The sequence below is a fragment of the Pristis pectinata genome, chromosome 1 (assembly GCF_009764475.1).
Source record: "Pristis pectinata isolate sPriPec2 chromosome 1, sPriPec2.1.pri, whole genome shotgun sequence".
Classification (NCBI taxonomy): domain Eukaryota; kingdom Metazoa; phylum Chordata; class Chondrichthyes; order Rhinopristiformes; family Pristidae; genus Pristis; species Pristis pectinata.
The window spans coordinates 72,253,766-72,279,178 of record NC_067405.1 but is presented as its reverse complement, the minus strand read 5'-3'; the positions used below and the strand labels follow the sequence as shown (position 1 = coordinate 72,279,178).

Here is a 25,413-nt window from a genome sequence, read left to right as displayed (position 1 = left end):
TCAAGCTTCCCCAAGTTTCATCGATAATCATATCTTCAAATACTGAGGAGATTCTCCAAAATCTGACTGTGCCTCTCTCTCTCTCACAGCCACTATGACTCTCTTTAAAACATCTCTTCAATCGAAAGCTTTTGGTTGCCTTGAGGTGATGAAAAGTATGATATAAATGCAAGTTTGTACTATTTGGACCCTGGTAATGGGGCTATTAATAGTGCTATACAACTTGTACAGATCAGAAGCTTCTTGGTCAAAATTCTAGTCTGTGTGGAGTAATCGATCTCGGGCAGGGCTAGAGGACTTAGGTTTAGGGTAAGGGGGAAGAGGTTTAGGGGGGATCTCAGACAAATTTGTTCACCCAGCAGCTGGTTGGTATTTGTGATGTACAGCCTGCACTGTTACTCCAGCAATGTTTAGGTGTTGGGGTGGCACAGTTAGTAGAGCCACTGCACCAGAGACTCGGGTTTGATCCTGACCTTGGACGCTGTACACGTGGAGTTTGCATGTTCTCCCTGCGACTGCATCTGTTTCCTTCAGGTGCTCCAGTTTCCTCTCATGTCCCAAAGACATGCAGGTTGGTAGGTTAATTGGCCACTGCAACTAAATGTAGGATTAGCGTAAATAGGTACTTGATGGTCAGAGCAGACTTCTTGGGCCAAATGATGTATATCACTATGACTTCAAGTATCTTGACAATCACTTGAATTGCCAAGGTACAGGTGGGTTTGGACCAAGTGTTGGTAAATGGGATTAGTGTAGTTGGGTACTTGATGGTTGGAATGAACATGGTGGGCTGAAGGGCCTACTTCCTTGTTCTATGGCAGACAGCACAGAAATAGGTGGCATACTCATCCTCATAGCCGCCACTGAATTCAGAAGATGGGAAAAAAACACACAATCATAATTGTCTGTCCCTCCACAGATGCTGCTTGACCTGCCGAGTTCCTCCAGCTGTTTGTTTTTTGCTCCAGATTCCAGCATCTGCAATCTCTTGTGTGTCCACAATCATAATCATGCTTTTGCTCACCCTCCTTCTGTAAAATGCTTGCATGCACTTTCATAGCCCAGTTTCAGGTTTGGTTACACTCACAACTGTCCCTTGACCCACAATCCAAAGGCTCTCTAGATTCTCTCACAAAAATGCCTCCTTGGCAAGGTGTCAATGGGTGTTGAAAGATGTGGAACTGCATCCCAGTTAGAATTGAGGCTTTTAAGGTCAACAAGAGACTGCAGATGCTGGAATCTGGAGTAAAAAAATAAACGAACTGCTGGAGAAATTCAGCGGGTCAGGTAGCATCTGTGCAGGGGTAGGGAGAGGAATTATCAATGCTCTGGGCTGAGACCCTGCATCAGAATAGAGAGTGGAGTGGGAAGATAGCCAGTAAAAAGATGAGAGGGGGAGGAGTGAGATGGGGGCTAGTGGGTCATAGGTGGACTGAGGAGGGATGAATAATGATGGGCAGATGGAGCTAGGTGGGGAGGTGAGGGGTCGAGTTGGGAGAAAGGAGCAGGTGGGTGATAGGTGGAAGCAGACAAGGAAGAAAAGGGCAGACGGAGCCAGGTGAGGGGAGGGGAGAGCAAAGATGGAGCCAGAGGCTAGAAGGTGGATAAGGGGGAACACAAAGGCTACCATTGCTGGAATCTGATAAAGTACGGAAGGTAATGATGGGAACCATTAGGGGAGAGACGTAGGGCAGATGGAGCCAGATGGGGGAGGAGATCCAGTGGGTGAAATGTGTGGGTAGTAGGTAGATGGAACCAGGGAGAGGAAGGGGATGAATATGGTGATTTGGGGAGGAGGGGGGGGGAGGGGGCTGGAGGGTATGGGAAAGGGAATAAAAATGGAGGCCTGGAGGTGGATCAGGAGAGAGGGGAACATAGGAGATAAAGGTTACCTGAAATTGAAAAATTCAAATGTTCATACCATTGGGTTGTAAACTACCCAGACAGAATACGAGGTGTCTAGTTTGCATTGGGCCTCACCCTGACAGTGGAGAGGGCCGAAGATGGACAAGTCAGTGTGGGAATGGGAAGGAGAGTTGAAATGGCATGCAACCAGGGGCTTGAGGTTGGCATTGCTGATAGAGCGCAGGTGCTCTGCAAACTAATCACCTGGTCTGCGCTTGGTCTCACTGATGTAGAGGAGGCCAGATCGAGGGCACCGAAAGCAGACCAGGCTGGAGGAGGTGCATGTGAATCTTTGCCCCACCTGGAAGGGCTGTTTAGATCCCTGGATAGTGGTGAAGGAAGAGGCGCAAGAACAAGTATTGTACCTCTATAGTTGCAGGGGAAAGTGCCAAGTGTCAGGGAGAGGTGGGTGTGGAAGGATGAGTGGATCAGGGAGAGACAGAGGGAGGGGTACCCCATAAGGCAAAAAGGGGAAGATGTGGCTGAGATCCTGTTGCAGCTGACAGAAATCAAAGACAAAGTTGAGTTTATTGTCATATGCACAAGTACGTGTATGCACAGGTGCAATGAAAAACTTACTTGCAGCAGCATCACAGGCAAATAGAATCATATAAGCTGCATTCACAAGAAAAACATAAAATAAACATAAATTATTACAAGAAAACACTTAAAACAAAAAAAGTCTATTTTAGTGCAAAGTGGTCAAAGTAGTCATAATGTTGCTAAACTGTAGTGGCATGGGCATGTCGACGTGAGGAAAGAGGATGTGCTGGAACTTCTGAAAAACCACCGGGGCCAGATGGGATATATCCAAGGTTTTACGGGAAGCTAGGGAAGAGATTGCTGCGCCTCTGGTGATGATCTTTGCGTCCTCACTGGCCACAGGAGTAGTGCTAGATGATTGGAGGGTGCAAATGTTGTTCCTTTGTTTAAGAAAGGGAATAGGGATACCCTTGGAATTACAGACCAGTGAGTCTTACTTCAAGTGGGCAAATTACTGGAGAACATTCTTAGAAATAGGATTTATGGGCATTTAGAGAAGCATAGGCTGATTAGGGACAGTCAGAATGGCTTTGTGAGGGGCAGGTCGTGCCTCAAGAGCCTGATTGAATTCTTTGACGATGTGATAAAGCACATTGATGAAGGTAGAGCAGTGGATGCGGTGTACATGGATTCTCGTAAGGTGTTTGATAAGGTTCCTCATGGAAGGCTTATTCAAGAAGTCGGGAGGCATGGGGTCCAGGGAAAGTTGGCTGTGTGAATTCAGAATTGGCTCGCCCATAGAAAACAGAGGGTGGTGGTAGATGGAGCATATTCTGCCTGGAGGTCGGTGACCAGTGGTGTTCTGCGAGGATGTGTTCTGGGACCACTGCTCTTTGTGATTTTTATAAATGACTTAGATGAGGATGTGGAAGTGTGGGTTATTAAATTTGCTGATGATACAAAGGTTGGTGGTGTAGTGGATAGTGTAGAAGGTTGTTGTAGATTACAACAGGATATTGATGGAATGCAGAGCTGGGCAGAGAAGTGGCAGGTGGAATTCAACCTGGATAAGTGTGAAGTGATACAATTCGGGAGATCAAATTCAAAGGCAGAATACAAGGTTAATGGCAGGACTCCTAGCAGTGTGGAAGAACAGAGGGATCTTGGGGTCCATGTTCATAGATCCCTCAAGGTCGCCACGCAGGTCGATAGGGTTGTTAAGAAGGCGTATGGAGTGCTGGCCACCATTAGTCGGGGTATTGAGTTCAAGAGCTGCAAGGTGATGTTGCAACTCTGTAGAACTCTGGTTAGACCACACTTGGAGTATTGTGTTCAGTTCTGGTTGCCTCATTATAGGAAGGATGTGGAAGCTTTAGAGAGGGTGCAGAGGAGATCTACCAGGATGTTGCCTGGAATGGAGAGCATGTCTTATGAAGGTAGGTGGGGTGAGCTAGGGCTTTTCTCTTTGGAGAGGAGGATGAGAGGTGACTTGATAGAGGTGTACAAGATGATAAGAGGCATAGATCCAGTGAACAGTCAGAGACTTTTTCCCAGGGCGACAATGGCTAACATGATGGGACATAATTTTAAAGTGATTGGAGGAAAGTATAAGGGGGACGTAAGGGGTAGGTTTTTTTTTACACACAGAGTGGTGGTGTGTGGAACGCAGTGCCTGCAGAGGTTGTGGAGGCAGATGCATTAGGGTCATTTAATAGACTCTTGGATAGACACATGAATGTTAGAGAAATAGGGAGCTATGTGGGAGGGAAGGGGTGGATAGATCTTAGAGCAGGATAAAATGTCAGCACAACATTGTGGGCTGAAGGGCCTGTACTGTGCTGTAGCGTTCTATGTTCTATTAAGTTTTTGCCGGTTGGTTCAAGAATTGAATGGTTGAAGGGAAGTAGCTGTTCTTGAACCTGATGGTGTGTGACTTCAGGCTTCTGTACCTCCTGCCCAAGGGTAGCTGCGAAAAGATGGCATGGCCTGGATGGTGGGGATCTTTAACGATAGATGGGCAGCGCCTCCTGTAAGGACTATCGATGGTGGGGAGGGATGTGCCCGTGATGTATTGGGCTGAGTCCCACTACTCTCTGCAGCTTCTTACGATGAGAAGGATGATGTGCTGGATGCAGAAGTCTGAGAAATGGAGTAAATGAGAGAGAGAGAGAGAGCTCCGTCAACCACAGCAGAAAGGAAGCCACGTGTCTGGAAAAAGGAGGGCATTTCAGATGTCTTGGAACGGGAGGCCTCCTTTCTGCTGTGGTTGATGGAGCCCTCTTTCTCATTTCCTGTTTCTCAGACTTCTGCATCCAGCACATCATCCTTCTCATTGTAAGAAGCTGCAGAGAGTAGTGGGAGTCAGCCCAATACATCATGGGCACATCCCTCCTCACCATCCGTAGTCCTTACAGGAGGCGCTGACCATCTATCATTAAAGATCCCCACCATCCGGGCCATGCCATCTTTTCGCAGCTACCCTTGGGCAGGAGGTACAGAAGCCTGAAGTCACACACCATCAGGTTCAACATAACAGCAGATGTGACAGAAATGGAGAAACAGGGAGAAAGGGATGGCATCCTTACAAGAGATAGGATGGGAAGATGTAGCTGTGGGAGTCAGTGGGTTTACAGTCAGTGGATAGTTTTTCTCCTAAGATGGAGACTGAGAGATCCAAAAAAAGGGAGAGAAATGTCACAAATGGTCCAAGTGAACTTGAGAGCAAGGTGGAAGTTACTACCGAAGGTGATAAAATTGACAGGTTCCACATGGTGCAGGAGGCAGCACCAATGCGGTCATCAATGTAACAGAGAAAGCATGGAACAGACTATTCCATGAAATGGGATCTCACTGATATTGGTATTGGTTTATTATTGTCACTTGTACTGAGGTAAGTGAAAAGCTTGTCTTACAAACCGATTGTACAGGTCATTTCATTACACAGTGCAGTTACGTTGAGTTAGTACAGAGTGCATTGATGTAGTACAGGTAAAAACAATAACAGTACAGAGTAAAGTGTCACAGCTACAGAGAAAGTGCAGTGCAATAAGGTGCAAGGTCACAACAAGGTAGATCGTGAGGTCATAGTCCATCTCATTGTATAAGGGAACCATTCAGTAGTCATATCACAGTGGGGTAGAAGCTGTCCTTAAGTCTGGTGGTACGTGTCCTCAGGCTCCTGTACCTCCTACCTGATGGAAGAGGAGAGAAGAGAGAATGTCCCGGGTGGGTGGGGTCTTTGATTATGCTGGCTGCTTCATCAAGACAACAAGAGGTAAAGACAGAGTCCAAGGAGGGGAGGCTGCTGTCTGTGATGCGCTAGGCTGTGTCCACAACTCTCTGCAGTTTCTTGCGGTCCTGGGCAGAGCAGTTGCCGTACCAAACCGTGATACATCCAGATAGGATGTTTTCTATGGTGCATCGGTAAAAGTTGGTGAGAGTCAAAGGGGACAAACCAAATTTCTTTAGCCTCCTGAGGAAATAGAGGCGCTGGTGAGCTTTCTTGGCCATGGCATCTACATGATTTGACCAGGACAGGCCATTGGTGATGTTCACTCCCAGGAACTTGAAGCTCTCAACCCTCTCGACCTCAGCACCATTGATGTAGACAGGTGCATGTACACCGCCCCATTTCCTGAAGTCAATGACCAGCTCTTTTGTTTTGTTGACATTGAGGGAAAGTTTGTTGTCATGACACCATTCCACTAAGCTCTTGAGGAACTCCTGTACTCTGACTCACCGCTGTTTGAGATACGGCCTACAACGGTGGTATCATCTGCAAACTCGTAGATGGAGTTAGAGCAGAATCTGACCACACAGTCATGAGTGTATAGGGAGTAGAGTAGAGGGCTGAGGACGCAGCCTTATGGGGCACCAGTGTTAAGAATTATCGTGCCGGAGAGATTGCTGCCTATCCTCACTGATTGCGGTCTGTTGGTTAGAAAGTCAAGGATCCAGTTACAGAGGGAGGTGTTGAGTCCTAGGTCTTGTAGTTGATAGCCAATGAAAAGACACATGTAGCCAGGGCCCATGCAAGTGCCCAGGACTACATTTTTGATTTGCAGGAAGTGAGAGGAAAAGGAAAAGAGAAGTTATTCAAGGCAAGAACAAGTTCTGGCAAGCGGATGAGTGTTGGTGGAGGGGAAGTGGTTGGATCCTGGTTGCAAAAGAAGCAGAGGGCTTGAAGACGAGAGAGGTCTGGAGGGGTATGGGCTGGGGGCAGGTAACTGGGACTAGCAGAATAATGTTTTGGCACAGACTAGAAGGGCCAAATGGCCTGTTTTCTGTGTTGTAGTTTTCTATGGTTTCTATGGTATATAAAGACTGGACATCCATGGTAAAGTGGAGGTGGGGGGTAGAGGCAGGGAATTAGAACTTGCCAGCATGGTGGATGGCATGGGAGGTATCCCTGATGTAGGTGGTAAGGGACTGGATAAGGGGAGATAGGGTAGAGTCAAGGTATGTGGAGATAAGTTTAGTGTGGCAAGAGCAGGCTGAAACAATGGGCCTACCAGGAGTCCTTGTTGTGGATTCTGGGTAAGAGAAGAGAAGAAACCTGGACAGGAGAGGAGAGGGGAACTTTAAGTAGTCAGAGACAAACTCTTGGGTTCTTAAATGCCTTTCAACCAGACTAGTTAGTTATCATGTAGCAACTGCCTTTTGCATCTGCTTCTGTCAGTCAACATGGGTCATAAAACTAGTTCGACCGCACCTACTACAAATGTGGTTGAGCAACAGTGCAATATAAAATCCCCCATTATCACTGCAATTAGTCACCCTCCCTGTAATTAAGTAGACCATTGACCAGCAGGTATGATTAGGACAACATTAACATGAAAATCAATGTTAACTGCATGCTGTTCAAAAGCAATTGACCACAACAAATGATACCAAGACTCAATTCGTCAGATCTGCTCAAAAGAACATTAAACCTCTACCCGTTACACTGGAACTGGCTGAAAAGCATTGGGGAGGACGGGTGCAGGGAAATTTCACAAAAGAATAGTGAATTTTAAGACATGTGAAATGCAAATTGGATATATGCATGGGAATCAAAAAAATGCGAATGTTGGAAATCTGAAATAAAAACAAAAAATTCTGGAAACACTCAGCAGGTCAGGTAGCACCTGTGGTAACATGTAACATTTGTTCATGGAGTACTTTTGGATGTGATACAAGTACAGATACTGAGGTGGTGAAAGGCACCATATAAACATAAGCCTTAAATCCATAAATCACATGAAAAGAAAGTGAGAGAGAGAGATTCAGCACAGAAACAGGCCCTTCAACTCACTGAGTCAGCACCGACCATCAAGGACCCATTTAGTAAAACGAATCCTACCCTAACCCATTTTATTCTCCCCACATTTTCATCAACTTCCTCCAATCATTCCCCAGATTCTTCATCTCATTTATACACTGGAGGGAATTTACAGTGGCTAATTAACCTACCAACTCTAATGCTTTTGGGATGTGGGAGGAAATCAGAGCAGCCAGTGGTCACAAGGAAAATAGAGCCACAAGAGACTGCAGATGTTGGAATCTGAAGCAACAAACAATCTGCTGGAATAACTCAGCAGGTCAAGCAACATCTGTGGGAGGAAAGGAACTGTCGATGTTTCAGGTTGAAATCCTGCATCAGGACTGATGCAGATAATTCCTTTCCTCCCACAGATGCTGCTTGACCCGATGAGTTCGTTCAGCAAATTGTTTGTTATCACAAGGAAAATGTCTGAACTCTACACAGAAAGCACGAAAGGTCAGATTGAAAAAGGGCTGCTGGAGCTGTGAGGCAGTGGCTCTGCTGGCTGTGCCACTGTGCTGCCAGCGGAAGCAAAATTATGCTAGGTACCAATAGCACGCAGATCCGAAGTTTGAGTCCCACTCCAAGTACCATCACACATAACCTGAGCCAAGTCTAAGCCTGTAAATCACTTGGAATGCTGCACCGTCAGTTACTTACTTCAGCAGACAAACTGCTTTACTGTTGTAACCTTCTGTGAGATATTGGTCACAAAAGGTGTCATTTTTTTTGAGTCTAAAGCTCTGAAATCGAGTCATCGGTTACTATTCTGCAAAGTAACCCAAGCTTGAGGAGTTTGAGGAGATTTGGTACGTCACCAAAGACTCTTGCAAATTTCTACAGATGTACAGTGGAGAGCATTCTGACTGGTTGCTTCACCTCCTGGTATGGAGACTCCAATGTGCAGGATTGAAAGAGGCTGCAGAGAGTTGTAGATTCAGCCAGCTCCATCATGGGCACAACCCTCCCCACCATTGAGGACATCTTCAAGAGGCGGTGCCTCAAGAAGGTGGCATCCATCATTAAGGACCCTCAACACCCGGGACATGCCCTCTTTTCATTACTACCATCAGGGAGGAGGTACAGGAGCCTGAAGATCCACACTCAATGATTTAGGAACAGCTTCTTCCCCTCTGCAATCAGATTTCTGAATGGTCCATGAACACTACCTTACTATTCCTCTTTTGCACTATTTATTGTTTTGTAACTAGTAGTAATTTTTATGTCTTGCACTGTACTGTTGCTGCAAAACAACAAATTTCATGGCACACATCAGTGATAATAAACCTGATTCTGATCCATGTCATAATTATTTGCATTCCTCTATAATCTAGTCTCTGTAAACCCTAGGGATGCCAATGCAGTCCACTGAAGCCAGCATCTGTCATCAATCATCAGCTGTTAATTCCTTCACCTGTGCTGCTGTATCGTGATTATTCCAATACTTTCCATCTTCCACATTCTATAAATGCCAGTTCATCCAAAGCTCTGCTAGTTAAATCTTATCTCACACCATGTTCTATTCACTCCTGTGCTCATTACCCACCATTGATAATGGTTCTGGACCTGATGCCAATGTTTAAAACTTTCATTCTTATCTTCTGATCTTTTTATGGCAGTGCTCCTTCCCGTTAGTGAAACTTGCTCCAGCTCTGGAACTTGCAGATTTCCACACAGCTCAAATTCTGCCCTCTTATCCATGCCGCTTTTACTGTTCCGACAATGGCAGCTGTATCTTCAGCTGCCCTGAATCTAAATTCTGGAAGTCACTCCCAAAGCCATACATTTTTCCACCTACTTTCTACCCCACATTTGGGCCTCCTTGAAACCTACCTCTCTGACTCCCACAACTTGTAGCCTGTATTGTGGAAAAGCATCCCAAGATGATTCACAGGGGTGTTATCAACAAAATTTGGAACTGAGCCATCTTAGCTTTTGAATTTTGTTCTAATTATTCCATCTGACTTGGTGTGAATCATTTTTGATATTACTACTGGGGAACATCTTGGAATTCCCTTTGTTGAGAGTAGAGGATCACTAAATCGGACTCAGAAATCTAAATGGGGAAAATAAAAGGCAAAAGACATGCCAAGTGCAAACAGTCTTTCGTGCCAATCTCACTAATATTTGTCACAGTTGGGAACAGGTTAATGACAGACCCATTGGAGGTGCCAGGCAAAGAGTGACATTGATAGCAAAATGGATGCAAAACAGAACCGAAAGAGAACAAATAATTGTTCAGCAGTTAAGTAGAAAGGTATCAGGAGAACCATGGTGCATGCCATGCTATCTGAAAGGAGACAGAGATATAGAAATAGAAACAGAGATTATACTTTGCCTTATTTACTAGATAAACTAACATGGTGGACTTAACATGAAAAGAATCAAAAACTCATAATCAGATAAAAGGAATAATTGCTAAACTCACTGGGCCAGATGGATTGAATTTAAGGATTTTAAGAGAGAGAAAGAAAAAAGCAGTATTATAACAGATAAATAAAACAAAAATAATCAGCCAGCCTATGACACAAAATATTTAGAAAAGGGAGTCAAAATAAGTTTAGGGAATAAAAGATCAATTAGCTTAAGGTTGGCAATAGGAAAATAATGCAATGCTTATATGAAGATGCAATGTAGAAACATACAAGAATGCAGTATAATAAGATGGATTTTAGAACAGAAAGACACATTTAACCAAGCTTTTTAAATTCTTTAAACAAGTAACAGAAAATGCTGATAAGTCTAGTACAATAGATCCAATATGTCTGAATTTCTTATTAGATTCAGAATATATAGAGACAGAGAACAAATAGCTCAATAGATTGCACCCTGGCCACAAAAAGGGAAAAAGGAATAGGGATTAAAGCAAGTGATTCAGATTGTCAAAATGTGGGAAGTGGTGTTCCACCTGGATTGAAGCTGAGACTTCCGCTATCCACCATTTATATAACTGATTTAGAGTTGGAATTGGAATGACAATTTTAAGATTTATGGATGACACCAAATTGTGTGGTGTAGATAAAACCATGGGCACTGCAACCAAATGCAGAAGGACTTCAATTTGCCGAATAGGTATATAATGAGCAATGAATTTCAGTATACATAAGCACAAGGCGGCATGTTTTATTATAATGAATAAAAAGGGATCACACACCTTGGAAAATGTGCCCAGATGGGCTAGATAACCAGTGGGTATAGATGCAGAAATTAATAAAAATAGTAATACTTATTAATTATACAGTATAAAAACCAACATTCTGAGGTTTATCCAAAAAGAGTAAATTAATTGAAAAACCATAAGTTATACTGAACTTTAGTACCTTGGTTAAACTACATTTGTTGGGCAGTGTGGATGGTTCTGGTACCAATTCAATAAAATGGACTTGGCAGCATTGGAGAAGGTACGATGAAGATTCGCTAGAATGATGCAGCAACTGACGGTGACCGAGCAAAAAAAAGGGAAATTGAGGGATGATCCTGATAAGAGCTCTTTCAGGTTATGGAAGGGTTTATTAGCGCTGGTCGATCTTCTACTGGTTGGAGTGAACAGAACTTGTGGTCATAGCCAAAAATATGCTGCAGTCACCAATAAATCCAAGGGGAAACACAGAGGAAACCTGAGTTGGTTAGAGTGTAAAACTTACTACCACATGAAATAGTTGGGATGAGAAGCAGAGATGTAATTTAGAGGAGACTTAGAAAAACACAAAGGGGAAAGGAGGAGACACAGAAAGATAGGATGATACACAAGAATGATACAGTCTCCTCTAACTTACCCAAGTACTACTAGAATGCCTACCATTATAATGTTATAATTTTAAAACATACAGCGATCATACTGTCACAACAGTGACTGCACAGGAGCCTCATGCCAGAGCTTGGGACATACCTTCGACGCAAATCTTCTGCCACAGAGGCTCTGCAGCTGAATAGGTATGCTCTCAGTGACTTGAGCTGCTGGCGCAAGCGGAGGACTGTTGCCAATGCATCTACGTGTTCGTACAGGCACGGATTATCCTGCTGGATATCAATGAGTGGCTCTTCAGTGATGTACTCCAGGAATTCCTTTGCTTGTTTTGAAATCTGCAGAAATCAAGAGATTTGAAAATGGCACCAGATATTGCAGTTGTAGTTATTATGCTACAGAATACACAGTAACAAGTTTAAAATCACAGCATTGCAGGTTGATAATCTGAATGCAGTTAACATCAGATTGCTGCAAATACCTAGCTGGCCCCTTTAGGGAAACAAAGTTGCTATCCTTACCTGGCCTAATCTGTATGGGAGCACAGTCCCAGACCAACATGCTTATCACAGATCACCACAGAGCATGGAAACCAGCTCATCAGCTCACTGTGTCCACCATCTACAACAATCCCATTTTTCTTGTGCACCCCTATCAATCCCACCCTCCCCTCAAGTCAGCTGCCATCCATCTATACAAGGGGAAATTTACAGTAACAAATTAACTTAACACCCAGCTATCTCTTTAACTGCTCTCTCAAGCTGCTATGTAAACTTAGGTATCAAACCTGTTGCAGGGCAACTAACCATGAGCAACCAAAGTTGACCATGCCAGCACTACCCACCTAATGAGTGAATTTTTAAACATTGAACAGCTGAGATAAAAAAAAATCTTCAGCTCAAATCCAACTAATTTTAGCAGATGTGGTACAGTTAGTAATACTCTGGCTTCTGATTCAGAAGTCACATGCTCAAGACCCACTCAAACATGAGCACAAAGTCCAGACTGATACTCTCCACTGAATATGTAAGGAATTCTGAACTGCCAGAACTTCCACCTTCATGATGAGGCTGAGCATAATCTGATGGATGTAAAGGATTCCATGGGACGATCTCCAAAGAACAGCAGAACCCACTTATTCCATTCCAATACGAAAGAAACAGTTTATCTGAACTATGTGAAACCCGGCAGAGTGAAAGTTGGCTCTGTGACATCCACTACTGAAATAACTAGTACGCAAAGGACGTCATCATGACTATCAACATTACCTTATGCGCAAAAGAACAGCCAGTGTTTCATGCACTGTAACAGTGACTATATTTCAGAAAATACTTTGGCTGTAAAGCACTTCAAAATGTTCTGAGGTCTTATGTGTAGACCTTATTTTAAAATTCAATTCTCTTGTTTCCCCACAGCTCTCAAGTACTTAATGTTACTCGCCACCATTTTACAGATGTATGACCCTCTGTATTTAAAAAAAATATTTCACTGGTTGCTGCAAAAGATGGGAAGGCTGTCAAAGGAAAAAAATGTTCCAATTTACATTGTCTGGGAGTGCAAGACAGTTTTACAAGATGAAGGTGCTGAATTCAATCTTTTTTATTATAATGTTGACAGAGATCCAGAGGTTATAAACTTGAAAAGTTCAGTAGATGTACTTACAAAACAGATTTTGTAGAACTCCCTGATAACACTCAGGTTTAAAAGTGCACCGGTGACCAGAGAGACCAGTAACATACAAGGTATGATACCGCATGGGGTTAGAATCGACGACCTTCTCAGGGATCGTTCCAGAGGATATGCAATTGGTCTCAGTGTCACTGATTAGGGAGCTGAAACTCAGTACGGACTTCCGTTTTGAGTGCTATCAACAGCTTGCACTTGTAAAATGCTCCGGCATTCTTCCCCAGAGTGTTCTCAAGCAATTCAAGTCCAAACTGGACAAAGAGGTGGGTAAAGGGTGGGTGGATAAAGAGGTGGTGATAAAGAGACCCATAGGGGGAAAATTCTAGGACTCTGAGCATGAGCAGCTAATGACAAGATTGCCAAAAGAACAACAATGAAAACTGACATAGTCAGTGCATGTTTGTCGGCACCATTTCACCTACCAATTCTGCTCAAGATTTTTTACTAACTAAAGATCCTATTTACAAAATATCCTCTGTATTGGCCCTGCCCATAAAGGACAACTTGCTCTGAATGCTCCTCATCTGCACAAACAAGCCATTCCAGCTACTTGATCTAGGCCAGTGTTTATGTTCCACACAAGCTTCCTCCCACCTTTCTGTTTCTTTGACACTCATGGTTTGCTCATCATGGAGTGGGGCGGTGCACATGCTCCTGTTTACATCAATGGTACTGAGGTCGAGAGGGTTGAGAGCTTCAACTTCCGAGGAGTAAACATCACCAATAGACTGTCCTGGTCCGACCACGTAGACACCACAGCCAAGAAAGCTCACCACTTGCCTTTACTTCCTCAGAAGGCTAAGGAAATTCAGCATATCCCCATTGACCCTCACCAATTGTTATAAATGCACCATAGAAAGCATCTTATCCAAACGCACCACGGTTTGGTATGGCAACTGCTCTGTCCGGGACCACAAAAAACTGCAGAGAGTTGTGGACACAGCTCAGAATATCACGAAAACCAGCCTCCCCTCCTGTCTACACTTCTCACTGCCTCAGTAAAGCAGCCAACATAATCAAGACCCCACCCACCCCAGACATTCTCTCTTCTCCCTCCTTCCATTGGGCAGAAGATACAAAAGCCTGAAAGCACATACCACCAGGCTCAAGGACAGCTTCTATCTCACTGTTATAAGACTATTGAACGGACCTCTTGTACAATAAGATGGACTCTTGACCTCACAATCTACCTCGTCATGGCCTTGCATCTTATTGTTTGCCTGTACTGCACTTTCTCTCTAACTGTAACACTACATTCTGCATTCTGTTATTGCTTTTCCCTTGTATTACCTCAATGTATTGATGTGATGAAATGATCTGTATGGATGGCAAGCAAAACAACATTTTTCCACAGTACCTTGGTATGTGACAATAATAAACCAATTTATGAGTGGATTTGGAAGATTTTATGAATACTGTTGATGGTTCCTCGCTGCCTGCTGCAGGTGTCTCTGATCATTCAGGAAGGCAGGGATTATTGCTACCATGAGCTTAGTATTGGATTTGAACTCTGATCTTTGAACAAACTTTTCCTCAGATAATCAAAGGCACTACTGGCACAATGGAGGCAATGGCAAATTTCAGCATCAACCTCTGCCTTTGGTGCAAGATGGTTCCCAAAGTATGGAGGGTGTCGGTTATAGATCTTTATTTCTTGGGGGTGGGAGAGGGCTATGTTTTGTTTGACAAGGACAGGTTAGCAAATGACCTTGATCTTAGCGATGCTTAGTGCTAGTCCAATTCTCTCATAAGCTTCATTGAATAAGTTAACAGTGACTTGGTGCTGAGTCTGGGGATGTGTACAAACATATGTTATCTACAAAATCCGGTGACCAAAGTCAGGGTGACCTTGGCAGGTTAATTGACCACTGTAAATTGCCTCCGGGTGGCAGGACATATTTGGAGCAGTTGGCTGGCATGCAAGAGGAAATAGGAATAAGAAATAGAAACAAAGTGGGGGAATAGGACTGATGGTCTGTGCTCTGAGAGCTGGCATACACCTGAAAGGCCTCCTACTTTGTATGGAAATATGGGTCTGGAGTAGAGGTGAAGGTATCCCATTTTTCATGTAGACTACCTCCACTCCAGGGGCAAGCTGATGGAGGTGCAGTGCAATACTGGAAAGAGGGTCGTAGCATGTTGTGGAATATCATCTATGATACACATCAAAGAGAGACCTTTTGCTGAGGAGATCTTTGAAATGCTCCTTCCAGATGCTGCTGTCTCTCGGTCCTCAAAATGCTCCCCTTTGTTCTTGGTTCTCATCAGAGAAGATGCCTGGGTGTTTAGACCATAGATGGTCTTGGCAGCTCTGAATGGTGTCATGGTTATCATTTAATTGTTGAATGTCCTGTGCACTTTGTACTCATCATTTGTTCTTTAGGCCACACGTTATTGTGTTCAGGTGCCTATAGATTTGTTTATTTTCCCTTGAAGCGTGAGAGACTTACAGTCCAAGAAAGCCATGAATTTGTACTTAATTAGATCCTGCATTTCCAGGGCATTCTCATCAAACTGGCCCTGGCATTTTCTAGTATCAAAGGGTCTTCACAGGTGCTATTATGGCATCCTTAACTGCAGACTGTAAATAAAATATAAGCAGCAATAGGCTAACTAACCACTTGCACCTTCTCTGCCATTCAATCAAATGATGGTTGATCCTTTCCCTCAACACCACTTTCTTCTACTAATCCTACATTTCTCAATTCCCTTAATACAGTACAACCCAATAATATGGCACCCTCTGGAATTTAGTGGAGATTTTCTGGACTATTAGACATTACTGTCATTAGTTTTCCCAGCACGCTTTTAACTTCTTTGAAAGATATTACACAGTGGTATAATGAATTTTGCAGTGAACCAGGCAAGTTTAAAGGAAACCTGGGGAATGGGGTCCTGGTGATTTAAAAGGAGCATGGGAAACAGGCCCTCCTAGAGTTTAAAGGGTGCGGGGCATTAGAACTAGGTGCCAAGCAATCGGGTTTTCCCAAAAATCGGATGGCAGATTGCCAGAATTTTCTTGCCTCCACAGTCCTCAGGGTAAAGAAAGGTTTTCTCGTCTCAATCCTGAATAGCCATCTGTTTGTGCTGAGACAATTACTCTTTGTTCCAGAAATCCCAGTCTGGGGAAACATCATTCCTATATCCACCTTATGAAGCCCCATAATAACTTTGTTTCAATGAGATTCTTCTAGAGAGTACATCTCCAGTCTGCTTAACCTTCTCCCATATAACAATTCCCTCCCATCACATGAATCAACCTGGTGAACCTTGGCCTCACTCATAGTCATTGAGATATACAGCATGGAAACAGGCCTTCGATGTACATGTGACTAATAAATAAATATCTATATCTATCTATCCTTTGGCCCACTGAAACTGCACCAACTAACGTTAATCCCATTTAAGCACATCCTTCTGTACAGAGGGACACCCAAGAACATTCTGTGGTTCTTGTCTGCCAGCTCCATCATAACGATGGCATGCAAACATTCAGTAAAAGCAGCACTCACACTTTACCAGTTTTCAGCATGTGCTTCTGTACGTGCGAAGCAATTTCATTTGGTGTTGTCATCTGCCCACTAGAGGGAGTTGATAACAATAGAATCATAATATCTTTTAAAGGAACCTCTCCCAATAATGATTACTGCATCAGGGCAGATCAGGAGCTGTGGGTACTCTGCACCCGTCAAGCGAGCACCTTCCTGTGCCATGGAGTCATACATAATTTCTGTTGTGCCTGGCCCAACTCGGCTTTGTGCAGTAGTACATTGTAGTGTCATGACTCTGATACTCTGACCAAGGTCAATTTCTAGTTCACTTGTCCTTTCACTTCAGCATGGAATGCCCTTTCAACATTATGCCTCTGTTCCCAGAGTTTCACTACCTAACGCTTGCGCTTTGGTTGTTCCTCTTCCCACATTCGAACATCTGTCGAAAGGTATCTTTTGGCTGTGCTCTCACCTCTCCCTTTCTCCATTTGATGTGCAGTTATTATACACCGCAGGGCAAAGCCCTGAGGCACATTTCTGTCTCCAAGGTCTGGTATCGCAATATCAAGGAGAATTGGGTTCCTCATTGCAAGCAGTGATGGCATTGTTGGAGGTAGCCCTGCACCCATGGCCCCTTATCTCAGCTAAAATACGTAGGGGAGGGAGCTGGCAAAAATGAGGAGAAAGAAAATTGGCAAGGGAGGTGTCAACTCCATAGAGCTTCGTTAACAGATGAAGGAAGAAGATGGTGGATAGAATTTGGATAGACTTCATAATTAAAAATACACCTCTGAATGCATAGTCACTGTTGTAATATAGGGAATGTGGCACCAACTTATAGGGCAGTAACATCCAACATGATTGTAAGGACTGATGGAATACCACTGATGAATGCACAAGTTTCCTTTGTCATCCCATCTCATTTTCTCCCACATTTACACACCCCAACCTGCTAATGTGTTACTACAACCGGTCACTACAATCAGGCACTATGGTCGTATTTAAACCATTATTCAAGCAAGTTGGTTTCATTGACCCTCCATGTTAAATTAGATCACATTATTGTCTCACCTGTCAAACACAGAGCAGAATACCAGGGCTCCCTGGGTTACGGATGATCTGACTTACGGAAATCAAATTTTATGCATATTCTCTCATACATTTTTAAAGGTTTTTTCAATATAGTGTAGCGGCTAGCTACACACTACGGAATGAAGACACAGAGTCGCTGGTTTCGAAATCAGAGGTCGAATGCCGACAGGGGCACGGTGCGCCTTTAATATCCGAAAACTTCCCGTGCTACAGTTCCCGTGCTGACGTCACGCACGGGTCACCTGACCTTCCCGCGCGCGGGCTTTCCCAGCCCAACGCTGGGGAAGAAGGAGGGCCCCGCGCCATCTTGGATTGGGGCCTCCGACGACGTCGCGATGTCGGGAGCCGGTTTGATGCCAGTGCGGTGAGTCACTACATAACCCCCCCCCACCCCCAGAACCGGCAATACCGTTGCGAAAACCAGAATTAAATAAACTATGACTTGGGTGGCCTGCCCCTGCACTGCGCTCGCTGTACCACCATGGGTTGGTCCGAGTCTAAATGAGCCGGCTTCAGCCGGTCAACCGTAAACAGTTCCTCGCGCCCCCCAATGTCCAGCACGAACGTAGACCCATTGTTCCTGATGACCCGGAATGGCCCTTCGTACGGCCGTTGCAGCGGCGATCGGTGCATGCCCCTCCTGACGAAGACAAACTTACAGTCTTGGAGGGAAGTCGGCATACGGGTCGGGACCTGTCCGTGTCGCGAGGTGGGAATCGGGGCCAGGCTTCCAAGCCACTCATGCAGCCGGTCGAGCGCCGCGGCATGTCCTTCCCCTGGCCCCCGAGGGGCCGGTAGGAACTCGCCTGGGACGACTAAGGATGTTCCGTAGACCATCTCCGTGGACGAGGCATTCAGGTCCTCTCTTGGCGCGGTGCGTATCCCCAGCAGGACCCAGGGGAGTTCGTCTACCCATTTGGTCCCCTTAAGGCGGGCCATGAGTGCCGACTTCAGGTGGCGATGGAACCTCTCCACCAGCCCATTGGATTGCGGGTGATAGGCAGTGGTGAGGTGGATCCGGGAACCCCACAAGTCGGCGATGGCAGACCACAGGCCGGAGGTGAATTCAGCTCCCCTGTCTGAAGTGATATGTGCCGGGACACCGAAACGGGCCACCCAAGTTGACAAAAGGGCCCGTGCGCAGGACTGGGCGGAGGTATCTGCGAGGGGAATGGCTTCAGGCCAGCGGGTAAAACGGTCGACAATCATGAGGAGGTACCGCGCTCCTCGGGAGACTGGAAGGGGGCCGACCAGGTCAACATGGATATGGTTGAACCTCCGGCGGGTAGGCTGAAAATCCTGCAAGGGGACCTTGACGTGCTGCTGTACTTTCGAGGTCTGGCAGTGAGTGCAGGACCGGGCCCATTCAGAAACCTGTTTACGCAGGCCATGCCAGGCGAACTTGTCTGACACCATCCAGACTACTGTCCGGATGGATGGGTGTGCAAGGCTGTGGATGGCATCAAACACCTGTCTGCGCCAGGCAGCTGGGACGATGGGGCGGGGTCTACCTGTGAAGATATCGCAGAGCAGGGTGCGCTCACCAGGGCCTACCAGAAGGTCTTGCAGTTGCAGGCCCAAGACTGCGGTGCGATAGCTGGGCATCTCCATGTCCGTTCGCTGTGCCTCCGCTAAGGCGCCGAAATCCACCCCCTGGGACAAAATCTGGATGGTAGGCCATGACAGTGCATCCGCGACCACGTTCTCTTTCGCCGACAGATGGTGGACGTCAGTGGTGAGACGTACGACAAGTGCCACTGTTGCCGTGCTGACCAGGGATCTGAGACCTTGTTGAAGGTGAAGGTCAACGGCTTGTGGTCAGTGAAAGCTGTAAACGGCCTGCCCTCCAAGAAGTAACGGAAGTGTCTGATGGCCAGGTACAACGCCAACAGCTCGCGGTTGAAGGCACTATATTTGAGCTCTAGTGGTCGAAGGTGCCTGCTGAAGAACGCCAGCGGTTGCCAACGCCCTTCGATAAGCTGTTCTAGCATGCCTCCGACCGCTGTGCTGGAGGCGTCGACCGTGAGGGCAGTCGGGACATCCATGCGAGGATGCACCAACATGACCACATCGGCCAAGGCCTGCTTGGTTTTGATGAACGTGGTGTGAGCCTCTTCCGACCAATGTCCTTGCTTCCCCCTGACAGGAGAGCGAACAACGGGCGCATGATGTGGGCCATGGATGGTATGAACCAGTGATAAAAGTTTACTATACCGAGGAATTCCTGCAGGTCCTTGATGGAGGTGGGTCTGGCGAAATGGCGGATGGCGTCGACCTTCGCAGGCAGGGGTGTGGTGCTGTGTTTGTCGATCTGATGGCCCAGGAAATCGATTGTCTCCAGCCTGAATTGGCATTTGGCTGGGTTGATGGTCAGGCCGAAATCCCTCAGGCGAGAAAAGAGTTGGCGGAGGTGCGTGAAATGTTCCTGGCGGCAGTTGCTGGCGATCAAGATGTCGTCAAGGTATATGAAGGCGAAGTCAAGGTCGCGCCCGACCACGTCCATGAGTCATTGGAAGGACTGAGCAGCATTCTTGAAACCAAAAGTCATCCGGACGAATTCAAAGAGGCCGAAAGATGTGATCAGCGCCATCTTCGGAATGTCGTCTGGATGCACCGGGATCTGGTGATACCCGCGGACGAGGTCGACCTTGGAAAAAATGGACCGCCCATGTAGGTTGGCAGCAAAGTCCTGAATGTGCGGCACAGGGTACCGGTCCAGGGTAGTAATGTCGTTGAGGCGTCGGTAATCGCCACAGGGTCGCCAGCCTCTGGCTGCCTTGGGGACCATGTGTAGCGGAGAGGCCCATGGGCTGTCCGACCTGCGGATGATCCCCAGCTCCTCCATTTTTTTTGAATTCCTCCTTCGCGAGGCGGAGCTTGTCTGGGGGTAGCTGCTGGGCGCGGGCGTGGAGGGGAGGGCCCTGGGTGGGGATGTGACGCTGGACACTGTGCTTGGCAAGGTGGTGGAGAACTGGGGCATTAGTACGGATGGGAACTCTGCCAGGACCCTGGCAAACTCATTGGTTGACGTGGTGACGGAGTCGAGGTGTGGGGCCGGTAGCTTGGCCTCACCCAACGAGAACGTTTGGAAGGTCCTGGCATGTACCAAACGCTTACCCTGCAGGTCAACCAGCAGACTGTTGGCGCGAAGGAAGTCTGCCCCAAGGAGTGGTTGCGCGACGGCGGCCAGGATGAACCTCCAAGTAAAGTTGCAGGTGCCGAACTGGAGGTGTACCAACTGGGTGCCAAAGGTCTGAATGGCGCTGCCGTTGGCGGCTCTGAGGGTGGGTCCTGGTGTGCAGTTGCGAGTCTCGTGGTTGTTGGGAGGCATGATGCTGACTTTGCCTCCAGTGTCCACCAGGAAACGACGGCCGGAATGCCTGTCCCACACATGCAAGAGGCTATCCGGGTGGCCAGCCGCCATAGCCATCAGTGGCGGCTGGCTCTGGCGTTTCCCGGAAACCTGCATGGTGGCCGGCATCTGCAGGCGTCAGCGCCCCACCACTGGTGCTAGAAACACCATTGGTCAGTCGGTGTCTCAGACCTGGTGGCGGGTGGGGAGCGTTCGATCGCCGGGTCTGGCCTGCTGGGCCGCTGGGTACGTGGTGTGGCAACGTGCTCGATGGATGCCCCGCTCTCCTCTTTTGCCCGCCAAAGGACATCCGCCCAGGCGGCCACCTTCCGGGGTTCGCTGAAATCGGCATCCGCCAGGAGCAGGTGGATGTCGTTGAGTAACTGCTCCAGGAAGATCTGCTCAAACAGCAGGCAGGGTTTATGCCCGTCTGTCAGGGCCAACATCTCATTCATGAGCACGGAGGGGGTCTGTCGCCCAACCCATCGAGTTGGAGTAGGCGGGAGGCCCGTTCGCGTCGGGAAAGGCCGAAAGTCTCGAGAAGGAGGGTCTTGAACTTATCGTACTTCTCCTCCTCCGGGGGCGCCTGGATGAAATCCTCGACCTGGGCTGCGGTGTCTCGGTCGAGGGCACTCACCACATAATAGTACTTGGTTTCGTCCCTGGTGATCTGACGAACCTGGAACTGGGCCTCGGCCTGGTTGAATCAGACACTAGGCTGGAGGGTCCAGAAGGTGGGCAGTTTAAGGGCTACTGCCTCTGTACCCTTTGCTGTGCAGTCATCGTGGGTCCAAAAACGTTTGGGCCTGTCGGGGTCACCAATGTAGCAGCTAGCTACACACTACGAAATGAAGACACAGAGTCGCTGGTTTCGAAATCAGAGGTCGAATGCCGACAGGTGCGCAATGCGCCTTTAATATCCGAAAACTTCCCGCGCTACAGTTCCCACGCTGACGTCACGCGCGGGTCACCTGACCTTCCCGCGCGTGGGCTTTCCCAGGCCAACGCTGGGGAAGAAGGAGGGCCCCATGCCATCTTGGATCGGGGCCTCCGATGACGTCGCGATGTCGGGAGCCGGTTTGATGCCGGTGCAGTGAGTCGCTACAATAGTAACAATAATTACAGAATATTTTGTGGTATTCATTAATGACTGGACACTATATATGTTCTATCAGTTCGATTACAGGTAGTGTTAGGGCAAGTATTCAATGAAAAAAAAGAATTACAGAAAGTGTAAGCAGAGCAATACGATATGGGTTCCTATAGAGAATGGATGTCTCTGAATGACGGAGAAATCGGCTTATGGACAGTTCTCTGGAACAGAACTCTTACATAATCCAGGGACTGCCTGTACATACAATGTAAACCAGAGCCAAGACTTCATTCCTTGAGAAGCAATCAGAGGCATCTTGAAGAATTTGGCTCTGAAGTCAAGATAAACCTTTTTTGTGGTTAGTCCTAGAACAATGATCCTCCACAGATTACAAGGATTCTCCAGGTTGATACATTTTTACCTGTTCAAAAAAATTACGTGCATTAAAATAAACCCTTTTTTAAAAATTTTCTTCGAGCATTTTGGTTTTTAGTTCCAAAATATCAGATATGAAGGAAAGGGGTGACTAAGTGAAGGACAGTCAAGCATCATGCATTGGGGTACCAGTCTATTTGTTTTCCAGTTGAAGTGGGAAGACTATGTGGTGGGAGGATGGATGTTTTGAGTGACATTCGGGTGGTGTAGCTGGATGCAATAGGTCATGTCAGGATATCTCTCGAAGTATGTCCAGTGTGCAAATCTATACCATTCCCAGCTGAGTCTTTGAATCAAGCCAGGTTTTACAGTGGTGACAAAACATCTAAAGGGTTGTCTGTGTGTGAGTCAAAAGAGAACATTTCATAATCATTGGAAGATCAGTCCACACTTGCCTATGAGACAGGAGGTTATAAGCTTAAGTCCCTAAGTCCCACTCTCAAAACTTTAGCACAAATTTGGGGGGGTGGGGTTGCAATTCAGTTGAAACCCAAGAGCAAGCCTCAAACTTACCTTATGTCTTAGAGTTCAATTAAATCGCTTAAATCTTCTACGTTCTAGGGAATAAAATCCTAGTCTTTGTGTGTTATTTGCTCCAAATTTAAACTCTTGGAGCCCAAAAGTCTTTATTAATAGGTGGGTACTCATATCAACAAAATATGATTTTGTGGCACCAAGAAGATCCAACTGTATTTACTATTGACTTTCTTCTTCATCTTTTGGCCAGCTTTGCCACCACACCCAACAGTCAAGACGACAATATACCAACTAAAATTATAAACACAAGAGCAGATGGTATCCCCATAGAAATCCTAAAACTTGAGGGGTGAAGAGCTTCAGTCATAATTTCAGAATCTCAACATCCATGTCAGGAAAGATGTATACCTGGGGGTGTCAGAGATGATAATTGTGACCATCTTAAAGAAAGAAGACGTCTGACTATGGAATCTACTGAGTGGTCTCCCTGCTGTCTGCCACAGGGAAAGTCTTCACTGAGTCCTTCAGAACTGCCTCCTTCCAGTGGCTGAAAAGCTGTTCCCTGAATCAGAGTGTGGATTCTGTCCATTTAAGGTCACAATGAATAAAATCTCCATCACAGAACAAGGGCAAGAAAAATGCCACGTGCAACACCAACCGCTATAAATGGCATTTATTGACCTCACTAAAGCAATTGGGTGCAACTGGGGGAACACTCTCCTCAAATATGGCTGTCCACAGAAATTCAATTCCATCTTACATTTGCTTCACAATGAATGCAAGACATGATCCTAACCCACCTGTCTACAACAGAACCAATCTCTGTGAAGGCTGGTGTCAAATAATGTTGTGTTATTGCACAAATACTTTTCTCAATCTTTCATCCCTGAATATTGCACCTCATCCCCAACAAATCATAGAGCTAATGACTTGAATAACAGTGCAAGAAGCCACAGGTCTGCCAATAACTTAAAGTCAGGCAGCAATAAAAGCAGTGTCGATGCAAGCACTAAACTACAAAATACTTATATATTTGAGTGGGTAAAACTGTGGCAGGTGGATTTCAAAGTGTGAGATCATCCATTTTCGGCCAAAAAAGGAAAGTACTTCCAAATGGTGAAAAGTGAGAAATAATACTTTAGTAATGAGGTTTGGAGATATGGGATGGAATTGTTTGTAAAAATACAGATTAAAATCTCATGAAAAAGGCACACAAAAGAATCAACATTTGTTAATGGTATACTGACCTTTATAACAAGAGGACCAGAATACAACGTGGTAGAAGTTATGCTACAGTTGTCGCTGCACTTCGCAAGAGGTTGTAAGGGAGTAACACACCTTGTGTTTTGCGGTGTCCCAGTTGTGAACCAGTCGAGCAGGAATCAGAAAGAGATCATCCACGTGACATGCTTGGCAATAGTACCATCCACTGTAGGCGCACACCTTGGCAATCCCATAGGTCAAACCCACTGGTCTCTGACATCCTATTAAAAAGAAAACAGAATTCTTGGATAAAAACCAAAAATGCTGCAAATACGCAATAGATCAGGCAGGATCCGTGGAGAGAAAGAAAAATTAACATTTATGGCAGATGACTTTTCAGTTCTTGGAATCATAAATGATAAGTAATAGGAAAAAAATGCAAGTGCCTTCAAGTATGATGCAAGGTCCTACTGCATTATTGATGTGAATTTATGGCTAAATATTAGAGTGAATATTAGGGAGGACTCCCCTAAAGCTCTTCAACTTATGCTTTGGTATTTTTGAATCCACCCAAAGGGAAAACGAGTCATTCAAAATACTGCATCTCTGACAATGCAGCACTGGGTCATTGGCAGGATTGTACTCAAGAGATGGACAATAGACTTCTGACATCAGTAACAGCACCATCCACTGGTCACACCAAAGTGCAGGCCATGCCCGAGTTATGAATGCCTGACTTATGGATACCTATACACAAGAATGAGCTCCCATAATTGTATTACATTCAAAAATTCAATGTGTGTACATACATTTGTTCCTAGGAATGGCAGTGCTAGTTTCCCCACTCTCTCCACTTTTAGTCGTTGTTCTCTTTTATTAGTTTTATGTGCTTTTGATGACATTCATTACAATAGTGTGGAGGTATGGTTACCGTAGAGTGATTTTTGTGTATTTTCTGACTTATGGACGCCTGTAAAAACAATTTCCATTTCATTACCTGGGGACAGCCTGTAAATCATAAACACCAAGTTGGCTGACTGCTCAGAGCTGATAAATGGAACTGCAGATTCCAACTATAGTGAAAACTAAAGATCTACCCTGGCTCAAAGAGGATAGCAGAAGGACATCCCAAGAGCAGCGCTAGGTATA

The 25,413-nt window shown here is 45.9% G+C and overlaps 1 protein-coding gene across 6 annotated transcripts in view; it reads right to left on the bottom strand.

The window, feature by feature from the left end:
- The window catches only part of plekhm3 (pleckstrin homology domain containing, family M, member 3), a 111,047-nt gene that overhangs the window by 35,303 nt on the left and 50,331 nt on the right, over positions 1–25,413 (bottom strand). For all 6 annotated transcript variants that reach the window (XM_052028805.1, XM_052028803.1, XM_052028799.1 and 3 more), the window contains 2 exons: positions 24,400–24,545; positions 11,580–11,773 (listed from right to left, as the gene is read on the bottom strand). In XM_052028805.1, the coding sequence (XP_051884765.1) occupies positions 11,580–11,773; positions 24,400–24,545 (340 nt within the window). The remainder of the gene's footprint in view (positions 1–11,579; positions 11,774–24,399; positions 24,546–25,413) is intronic.